Source organism: Pinus tabuliformis, chromosome 3_1 (assembly GCF_031772625.1).
Source record: "Pinus tabuliformis cultivar Carrire ecotype Pingquan chromosome 3_1, CPIR1, whole genome shotgun sequence".
Taxonomy (NCBI): domain Eukaryota; kingdom Viridiplantae; phylum Streptophyta; class Pinopsida; order Pinales; family Pinaceae; genus Pinus; species Pinus tabuliformis.
In genome coordinates, this window is record NC_142301.1 from 5,783,307 (window position 1) to 5,795,035 (window position 11,729).

At 36.3% G+C, this 11,729-nt stretch overlaps 1 protein-coding gene across 1 annotated transcript; it reads right to left on the reverse strand.

Annotated features, from left to right (window-relative positions):
* Positions 1-7,861: 7,861 nt before the first annotated feature.
* LOC149185499 (uncharacterized) lies at positions 7,862-10,034 on the reverse strand. Its single transcript, XM_089412421.1, has one exon. The coding sequence runs from the start codon at positions 9,699-9,701 to the stop codon at positions 8,025-8,027; it is 1,677 nt and encodes a 558-aa protein (XP_089268547.1). The 5' UTR covers positions 9,702-10,034; the 3' UTR covers positions 7,862-8,024.
* Positions 10,035-11,729: the final 1,695 nt, after the last annotated feature.

Consider the following 11,729-nt stretch of genomic DNA (forward strand, 5'->3'; position numbering starts at 1 on the left):
TGTAACAAATATATAAAACACACATTACAACAATAACACTGATCTCTGTCATATTTGTCTGATATGGTCATCACTAGCACTCATATCCACTCTGAAATCTCATGGTTTCCACTCTTTTCTTCACCACACTTTCGAGCTTCCCACTTGATCCATTTAAGACATAACTGCTTCAGACCATCGTTGACGTACTTTGCAGAATTGGCGCTTCTCAACCTCTTGGAGCGCAATGGATCAGTCTCGATATTGAACCATACTATGGAACTACCACCATCTGTTGAATCCACAATGCTCCACAACCTTCATCAATTATCTAGGATAACATTCTAGGTACAAAATGTCTTTAAAAAACAATTCTACAACTTGACCTTGCATAAAATAACTTGTATTGATGCTCCTAGAGCACGATGGGTCACACCAGCTTGACCTTATTAAGAACTACCTGTAACTAATGCTCCAAGAGCATGACATGCCACATTAGTCTATTCAATATTTGGCCTGTTCTTTTTGGTTCTGCATCATTTGATTTTCAACACTACACTTGCACAATAACACACAACATAATAAACTGCACCATAAAAAATTAGAACAACAACTTTTTTTTTCTTTCACCATCTTCAAAGCATATCTTCCCACTAGCTAAGCTAAATATGGAGCTGACCAACTAAACCTTTACGACATTGGATCCTTTCTTTAGCTGGTAGCGGCTTGATTTCAATGTGATAACTTAAATTCACCCACTTTTACTTTTCTTAAATCAACATTGCATCAATTTATTAATACCCAAATACTTCCACAAGTCAAAAAATAATATATATATATATATTAAATGGCTTAAATTTAAAAGGAAATACAGAGACTTTTTCCACATGAAAATCAACTTCCAAAAAAAAAACCTTTCTCCACATGAGGACTTCCAAAAAAATAAACTTTTAAATTAATTGTGAGTTTGCAACAACAAGGGGCTCACGACAGGTGTTGACTCACAACGCATATTCCTCTTAACGAGCCTTCAGCCCTGGGAACAACAATAGACAACTACAATTTGAGAGAGAACTGCGGCTCTTCTTGAAGAAAAATTGGGCAACTCGCAGACGAAGCATTAACCATTGCCTCAATTTTAACACTTTTGACATATATCACTGGCCACTAAAACCCATCCACACCGGATCTCAAATCTAGATCCATGCAACAACATGTACAATTCGTGGGCACAAATTTGCATATTTATGATATGACAATGTACACAATTTTGAAAAAACCATCCAGGCATGAATTTAAATCCTTTGCAGGTTCAGGGCAGATAAATACAAACAAAACTTTATAGATAGCAGGATGACAAAAGGATCTAACAATGGTTAAGGAGATGCAAACAAACATATCTATAGATCTACACATAGGATCACAATTTTTTTTCACACTAAGCTACACTAATTTAATCAATTACTCTCATAGCTCTCACATCTTTCTTGGTCATCCCTTAAGGGAATCAAGTGAGAACCGACTCTGATACCATGTTAGAAAATTAGAGAGCAGAGAGAGATTGTGCACACAACAAATCACACACTATATTTTATCGAGCACATAAAAAATTACATATATAGTTGTAGATCACCAACTTCTAGATGATAAAATCCGAAGAAAGTGGATCTATGACTCATAGACAACTCAAATATATATAGAAGTAACTACTTCTAGAATCACACCTATGGACTCACAACAACCTAAAACACATGGAAGCATTACTTCCAATATAAAAGGCCATATGACCAAAGTGGAAGTCCACTCCGTCCAGATCAAATTGTGGTCAAGTTTTGTAGTTAAAAGTTGAGTTTATAAGATATAATCTTTGTAACTCCATAGGGTTGGAGTAGGAAGCTTGACTTTGAAATAAGGTACGACTTTAGAGTAATTGTTTTAAAAAACCAAATCCAAAGACTAACAAAAATGAATTTAGCATAGACTTTCATATCTAAGATTCGTTTAAATAAATTAAAACCATTTAAAAGGCTATCAAAACAAAGTGGAACTCCACTTCCTCCGAATGAAACTATGAAGCTATGAAACAAAGTTTTATAGTTAAAAATTGTGTTTGTAAGATATGATCTTTGTAACTCCCTAGGGTTGGAGTAGGAAGCTTGACTTTGAAGTAAGGTGTTGGCTTTAGAGGTTCAAGACAACCTAGTTTTTCTTGGTTCGACAAATATAATACATCAATTATATTGCGGTGTTCTGCCCATAAACTTATGGGCTAATCCAGAAATGGAAATTCGCTTTGCATTTGAAAATAAATTTAGAACCTGGGCCACAACATATTTAAAATAGGTCTAGAGAAAAGGAAAAGATCTAAGGGACCCGTAATCATATTTAAAATTGTTGATTACTATATCTAATAAAGAAAATCTCAGGGAAAATGTATGCATGATGATAAAGTTGTATATATTAAATGTCTAAAAGGCAACAAACTTCAAAGTCACAAAGCCAACAATATTGAATTAATCTAATCATGTAATTGCTCGCAGTTGCAAGAGAATCTGACTCGGGCCTAAATGCATGGATTTTCTTTTTCTTTTCGACATTATCTTGTGAAACATTTTTCTACTTATATATAACTATATCAGTTCTTTTATAGTCACTATTAATGGTATTTACAATAGTTTTATTGTTTATTGAACATGGTTGTTCAACCAATAAACAAAAACAAACTAGTCTATGTTTTCAGCAACACAAGGTTATGCATGTGTTGATTAAAACAGTTTCCGAAGACAAATACATTAAGGAAAATAAATAATCACTACACAGTGCATAATACATAAAATAAGAAACCGATGTAAAGCTTCTGGTTGGATTCACTATATTCACAGACATGATAAGTTTTAGGTACCTATACTACTAGTGTAACCCCTTATTGTATTTTGTACCCATACAATCCCCATGTTGTTATTATTGTGCCCCATAGAATCCCACTATTGTTATTTTTGTGCCCCTACAATATTATTATTATGTAGGCTCTGATTGTATTGGGACCCCTTACACTCCTATATATAGAAAGGAGGTCTTGTCATTTGTATGATGCAACAATTGTTCATTTATGTAATGTAAAGGAGGTTGTCCCCTCGAAGAGGCTGATTTTGAAGTCGTTGATCTATCTTTTCTATCTTTTGTGAGCTCGTTTCATAACATTTGGTTCTTGGGGGGACACACCAAAGATATGAAAAATTGAAATGAGAAAAGAGGAGAACACACAATAACAAAACCACAAAGAAACTTTTTTAGGGGAAAAAATAATAATTGTAAATGCTACATTGTGGGGGACAATCCCTCCTTTTACAAATTGCAACTTGTTACTTATAGCCTCCTTTTGTTACAATACCACATGTAAATTCCATGGATGGGTAAATACCATGGGTGGATGAATACCATGGGTTGATGTCACTTAAAATACCATGGGTGAATGAATAGGATGGATGGATGCCACTTACAATACCATGGGTCAATTCCATGGGTGGATGAATACCATGGGTGGATGCCACTTACAATACCATGGGTGGATGTCATTTTCCATTTGGATCATTCCTCCTTCCTTAAGAATCAATGGTCCCCATTGTGTGAAGTTCCCTCATGAGAAGCCTTTGTTTAATTTGAAGAACCACTGAAGAGAAGGGTTTTGTGTGGTTAGCCCATAACCGTGATGAACAAAGATCCGAGGATAGAGATACCTTGTAATGCTTGTGACCAATTGTGATACTGACAGTGTGCGACCTAGCAAATGGACTTTGATGAAGTGTGGCTTTGTGAGTGACCCATAACCATGCCAAAAGAAGATTCGAGGATAGAGATACCATGTAATGCTTATGACCAACTGTGATACTATTAGTGTGTGACCTAGCAAATGGACTTCAATGACAAGGATTTTGTGTGGTTGACCCATAACTGTGATGCTAACTGTTGATAAAGTAGCAGATGCCTACATAGCCTGGGGTGGGAGGGCACGTCTCCAAAGAACCGGATGCTGCTATGCAGAAATTGATGAATGTGAAGCAAGTGCCTACTAAAGCGGGGTGGGAGGACACATCTCTAAGGGAACTCGCTCTGAATGGTGCTCCAGATTTAAAATGGACATAACTCGATCAATATAACTTAAAATATTTATTATAACATGTTTTTGGAAACAAAATGACCATTCTGCATCTTCTCATCTATTTGAAATTCCTATCTAGATACTCTAAATACTCAAATTCGTGCTGCAACTATTCCTCCATAAAAAAGTTATGAAAAAATAGTTGATTTTAAATCAACGATATCTCCCTCATCCGAACTCCGATTCGACCAATTGTATTGTTGAAATTGGGTGATTTTTTGAGAGGATCTCAGATCTACAATCATTTTTCTGAAATTCCACACAAAAAATGCAAAAAAAAGATAGGAGAGTCGCCGTCCACGAATTGTCGTCAGAAAAATTTCTACAACATAGTTGATTTTAAATCAGCGATATTTTTCACATCCGAACTCCGATCTGGCTATTTTTTTTTTGAATTTGGATATTTTTTTCGCAAGGAATCCAAATCTATTATTTATTTTTGTAAATTTTTCACCAAAACTTTTAGATCTGATCTGCACTCGCCGCCCAAAAAATTCCTGTAAAAAAATGGAAAATAAAATAAAAGATTTCTTCTCACTTTGCCCAAGAAAGTGCTATGTGGAGGTCGTAGCACGTGCATGAAGTTTGTTGAAGATTGCTGCAAAACTTTGAAACTGAAATATGCGTCAAATCCTCATTCCCATGGAGCTGTAACCTGAATCTGATACCACTGATATGGATCTTCAGGGGAGGCCCCCAAGATCTAAAAAATTGAAATGGTTCTTGGGGGGAGGCACCCAAGATCTGAAAGATTGAAATGCCAGAAGAAAAGAGGAGAACACACAATAACAAAACCACAAAGAAACTTTTTTATTAAGACCAATAATAATTGTAAATGCTACATTGTGGAGGACAATCCCTCCTTTTACAAAATGCAACTTGTTACTTATAACCTTTTTTGGTTACAATATCACAGGTAAATTCCATGGGTGGGTAAATACCATGGGTTGATATCACTTACAATACCATGGGTGGATGCCACTTACAATACCATGGGTAAATTTCATGGGTGGATAAATACCATGGGTAAATGGATACCATGGATGGATGCCACTTACAATACCATGGGTAAATTCCATGGGTGGATGAATACCATGGGTGGATGTTATTTTCCATTTGGATCATTTCCGCTTTTTTCTTCACCACACTTTTGAGCTTCCCACTTGATCCATTTAAGACATAACTGCTTTAGACCATCGTTGACGTACTTTGCAGAATTGATGCTTCTCAACATCTTGGAGCACAATGGGTCAGTATTGATATTGAGCCATCCTATGGAACTACCACCATGTGTTGAATCCACGGTCCTCTGCAACCTTCATCAGTTATCTAGGATAAATGTCTTTAACAAACAAAATGTCTTTAACAAACAATGGGTACATTATGGGTACAAAATGTCTTTAACAAACAATTCTACAACTTGACCTTGCATAAAATAACTTGTATTGATGCTCCCAGAGCACGACAGGTCACACCAGCTTGACCTTATTAAGAACTACCTGTAACTAATGCTCCAAGAGCATGAAATGTCACATTAGTCTGTTCAATTGTTGGCCTGTTATTTGTGATTCTGCATCATCTGATTTACAACACTACACTTTCACAATAGCACACTAGAACATAATAATTTTTTAGATTTCAATGTGATAACTTAAATTCACCCACTTTGGCTTTTCTTAAATCAACATTGCAACAATTTATTAATACCCAAATCCTTCCACAAGTCAAAAAAATATTATATATATGTCTTCATTTTAAAAGGAAAGACGAAGACTTTCTCTACATGAAAATAAACTTCCAAAAAAAAAAATCTTTCTCCACATGAAGACTTCCAAAAAAATTAACTTTTAAATTAATTGTGAGTTTACAATAACAAGGGGCTCACGACAGGTGTCGACTCACAACGCATATTCCTCTTAATGAGCCTTTAGCCCTGGGAACAACAATAGACAACTAAAGTTTGAAAGAGATCTGCATCTTTGCTTGAAGAAAAAATGGGCAACTTGTCGGCGAAACATTAACCATTGCCTCAATTTTAACACTTTTGTCATATATCACTGGCCACCTAAAACCCCTCCGCACTAGATATCAAATCTAGATCCATGCAGCGACATGTACAATTCATGGGCACGATTTTGCAGATTTATGATATGACAGTGTACACAATTTTGACAAAACCATCCAGGCATGAATTTAACTCCTTTGCAGGTTCGGGGCAGATAACCGCAAACAAAACTTTACAGATAGCATGATGACTGAAGGATCTGGCAATGCTTGAAGGCGTTGCAAACAAACAGATCTAGAGATCTACACACAAGATCACAAAAAAAATCACACTAAGCTACACTAATTTAATCAATTACTCTAATAGCTCTCACATCTTTCCTGACCGTCTCTAGAGGGAATCAAGCGAGAACCAACTTTGATACCGTGTTAGAAAATTAGAGAGCAGAGAGAGATTGTGCACACAACAAATCACACACTATATTTTATTGATCACATAACAACTTACATATATAGTCCCTTGAGGGAATCAACTGAGAACCAACTCTGATACGATGTTAGAAAATTAGAGAGCAACAAAAGATTGTGCACACAACAAATCACACACTATATTTTATTGATCACATAACAAATTACATATATAGTTGTAGGTCACCAACTTCTAGATGGTAAAATCCGAAGAAGGTGGATCTATGACTCATAGACAACTCACATATATAGGGAAGTAACTACTTCGAGAATCACACCTACGGACTCACAATGACAACTCACAACAACCTAAAACACATGGAAACATTACTTCCAATATAAAAGGCCATATGACCAAAGTGGAAGTCCACTCCACTTTGTAACTCCCTAGGGTTGGAGTAGGAAGCTTGACTTTGAACTAAGGTGCGGTTTTAGACTAACAAAAATGAATTTAACATAGACTTTCATATCTAAGATTTATTTAAATAAATTAAAACCGTTTAAAAGGCCATCAGAACAAAGTGGAACTCCACTTCCTCCGGATCAAACTGTGGTCAAGTTTTATAGTTAAAAACTGCGTTTGTAAGATATGATCTTTGTAACTCCCTAGGGTTGGAGTAGGAAGCTTGACTTTGAAGTAAGTTGCCGGCTTTAGAGGTTCGAGACAACCCAATTTTTCTTGGTTCGACAAAGATAATACATCAATTATATTGCGGTGTTCTGCCTATAAACTTACGGGCTAATCCAAAAATGGAAATCCGCTCTGCTTTTGAAATTAAATTTAGAAACTGGGTCACAACATATTTAAAATAGGCCTAGAGAAAAGGAAAAGATCTGAGGGACCCGCAATCATATTTAAAATTGTTGATTACTATATCTAATAAAGAAAATCTCAGGGAAAATGTACGCATGATGATAAAGTTGTATATCTTAAATGGCTAAAAGGCAGCAAACTTCAAAGTCACGAAACCAACAATATTGAATTATCCTAATTATGTAACTGCTCGCAGTTGCAAGAGAATCTGACTCGGGCCGAAATGCATGGATTTGCTTTTGCTTTTGTATCAGTTCTTTTATACTCACTATATACGGTCTTTACAATAGTTTTATTGTTTGTTGAACATGGTTGTTCAACCAATAAACAAAAACAAACTAGTCACAAGGTTATGCATGTGTTGATTAAAACAGTTTCCGATGCCAAATACATTAAGGAAAAATAAATAATCACTACACAGTGCATAATACATAAAATAAGAAACCAGTGTAAAGCTTCTGGCTGGATTCACTGTATTCACAGACATGATAAGACTTTTCAAATCCTCGTTACTGTTCATCCAAGGAATGATCTGAAATGGAATGCCCCAGAGTTTCTTCATAATCACATGCCTGTGAAAGATTTAAAATTCTCCCTCACTCAAGCATTAATACCAAACAAACTTGACTGGATTTGGTCGAAAACCTCAAGAATAACAGGATGATACTCCTCGGAATTTAGGGAAACATAGCAACGCACAAGTTCTTGAAGGTCCTTGGATTCAAGGATTTCATTTTTGAGGATCATTTCTAGCATAGATTCTCTGAAGTCTCTGCGTGGATCATACGAGCACTTAACAATGGCAAAACTATCTGAGATTCTTCTTTGAGCATCAGTCGGCACTGGAGCTTTCGGCTCCGCTGACCTCCGATATCCACGTCTTAGTCTTGGGCTTCCATGATCAATTTTTGAACGATTATTCGATACAGAATTTCCTTTGCCATGAAGGGGTTTCGGCCTTGGCTCTACTTCCTTAATTTCGGTTTCCGTATCTGAATCAACAGCAGTTGAGGTTTGTGTCGTGGATTTGTAGAACGATTCAGAGCACGAATTGTAGTCATCCAGCACGATTTGATCACTTTCTGCATGGTTACTGGATTTTCCATATAGTTCTAGGGACTTCGGAAAAACATTTTTAATTTTATTGAAACCAACAGACTCCATACCATCTCTACAAGCTCTTGGATACTGCATTAGACTCTGATGATCGTGATCATACCTATGATGATTCATCAGCTTCTTACAACCTTTTGCTCGAATCATTTCGCCGAGCTTAGCCTGTGCCCGCGCGTGGGAATTAATCCTGTGATCGTCTCGTCTTCTGAATAAGGTAGCCGCACTCTCCTTCAGGTCGTCCACGGTCGAAGGTAAGTTGAACTTCATACCCAAAACCATACTGTTGTAATCAGGACATTTATTTAGGAATGGAACTTGAATAGTACTGTCTTCAGGAACATCATCTACGCTTGATAAACCGACGTCACACAAGCTATCTGCGTCGGCTTCAATGGACGAGAGACTGAGTCTACAGCTGCAGCAAAACGCAGAACACTTACTTCCATGACCCCTCTTCGAAGCCGGATCCTCCATGACTTCGTAAACCTCCTTCTTCAACTCTTCAAAATCACCAGAATCCTCTCTTGTTAGCACATTGTATAGTGTGGCTTTCTCTACAGTGTTGAAACTTTTGGGCACGTAAGAGACCCGGGATTTATATGGATCTAAGCTAATTTTATTCGTTTTCTCGGCGGCTTGTAGGCATTTTCTCCGGAAATCTCCGGGAAAATTCCGGCTACAATTTCTGTCGAGTTTCTGTGTTTTCACAACATCAGAAGCCTTCTTCAAGACAATACGTTTTCTATTCGACCCTACATACGGTCTAGACGTTATTCTAGTTCTGCAGCTACACCCTGCCGATATTCTTGCTTCGACTAACGTACTCAAAGATCGATGACTTTTACCTGATTTGCCATTGATTCTTCCCTTTGATTCAATCCGAATCCCTTCTTTTTGCTTTTTCTTTGCTTCAGGAATGTGAATGTCTGAAACAACCCTGTAGGTTAAGATAGGAGGAGCATAAACCCGCTCTGAAAATTTCTGAGAAGAGGCAAACTTGTAGAAATCACTCCTCGGCAAGTTAATTGGGCGCTGAATATCTATTGCAATTGGCTTGTCCTCGAGATGAAGAGGCCGCTGATTAGTTGTTCCGCCAATATCTCTGAGCTTGAACCACCAATGTGGCATTACATGAGAAATTCTGAAACGTGATCTCCCCATCCTCTTCGAAAATTAAACCAGTAAACGAAACGGACATATATTGAATCTCAATCTGTCATGCGCGGAGAGCTTTCAAATTTCTCGAACTGTCAATCTCAGTTACGAACTTTAATTCTGCCTTGGATCATTTCCGAACTTTAATTCTGCCTCGGATCTTATAACACTGGAGTCCAAATTCAAATCCCGTGAAATGGCAATCTTAATTGCGAAATTGCCAGTCTAACTCCGCTTTCAGCCCATTCACTTCTATCCCGAAAACGAACGGCAAGGAAACATTTGGGCCCCTCAAAGTCTGGAGTATCTATATCAGATTCTCAAAAAAGAACTTACAGACCACTCCAAGATTCCACTAACGATGAGGCGTGATATCCTGAGCAGTGTGGGGGCAAACCTGCAATAATTTGGCACAGATAGTTATGATGGCCTCAAATTGTAGCAATGGTATAGATATGCGTTACATTTCTTTAATAGTCAGGAAGCGTTAGAATTACAACACCGAATCATAGAAAGGTCGGAGGTGTCTTTTAGGGCGGAAGGATGCCCTTCTTTTCAGTAGCGCTGAGTTTGTCAGAAGCACTGAAAACGGGTCAAATACAGCCTGCCTGGATTGCATGAGAGTGTCGAGTAGGGTGATTTCTGACATTCAACGGCCTTTGTCGTGATCATGACATTAAACGTTTTTTGTCACGCCATTTACTGCCGGAGATAAAGACACCCGTTAGATGCCGCAGTTTCTTCACGAGACCTACCCGTACGTTTTGGCGTTACATTGTTTTTAATCAGGATCGCAAGGAAAAAAAATGTTTTAATAGTGAGGTGAAGTGTTAATTTGATTGATTGATTTATTTGAAATTAAAATAATATGAGTTGGTTAATTATTAATTTATTTTATAACAAAAATTTAAATTTATTTTGGATTATGGATAATTAATTATTATTAATGTTAATTGTTTTTCTTTAAAGAATTGGAGTTGAAGTTTGTGATCAATTAAAATTTTCAATGTGGATGCTAACTGTGCGCATCAAGCAACTAGTTGAAATGAGGCTCACGTTGATTTGCAAGGTTCTAGTTTGGTACCTCACTCGGTTAAAGTTATTGGAGCATAGAACATAAAAATAACTAATCTTTGGGAGGGATCCCAATCTTGATCATATATGCGAGAACATGCAAGAATATTGACTATACTTAAGGGTTGTGGGGAAAGTGCCATAATGCAAGTGTTTTATGGTATTTTTGAAGTTTTTTATTATAATTAGATTGTTTATATGAAGTCACATTATTGTAAAGATCTTTTGGAGTAAAGCATAGGCTTTTGCATGGTTGTCTGAGATATGCCTTAGACTGTAAGAGAAGGTCATGTTTATTATTCCTCCACGGTGATAAATAGTGCCCATGGGATAAGATATTATATTGTAATGAAGAGTAATATTATAATTATTATAAGTAGGTTGCTTAATTGTTGGAGGCATGTCTAAAAATCCAAGAAAAGGTTGTGTTTATTTTTCCTCTAAAGCGATAAATAACCAACCCCAACACATGCCACCCCAATATCGAGAGACCTCTATGAAAAATTAAGACCTAACATTTTATGGACAACCAATAGTTAATTTAAGATGGTCTAATTTTACTTAAATAATGATGGTTAAAAGGTGAACCCTTTAATTTATTAATGATTACATTAATAATAATTGAATATATACACAACTTAATGACATTGAGAATAATTAGATATATTTCATAACTTAATGTTATAGAGATGTTTTCATCTTTGTCACATAAGTAATAATGATTTAAAACAAAAATTATAATACTTACAATGAATTAATAAAAGGCGATCACATTTATATAAATGAAAATAAATATCTAATTAGTTTGATTTTACTCAATATGTATAGAATTATTTTCTTAAGGAATATTAACTTATGGCTAGAATGTTGGAACGAAGGAAATACTCAGAGGGGAGAGAGTGAATTAGTCATTTATAAATTTTAACAATTATTTAGTCAATTAAACACATTTAAAAATAC

Bases quoted from the DNA above. Each gene is read 5' to 3' on its own strand.
- LOC149185499 (XM_089412421.1), bottom strand. From the start codon at position 9,701: ATGGGGAGATCACGTTTCAGAATTTCTCATGTAATGCCACATTGGTGG.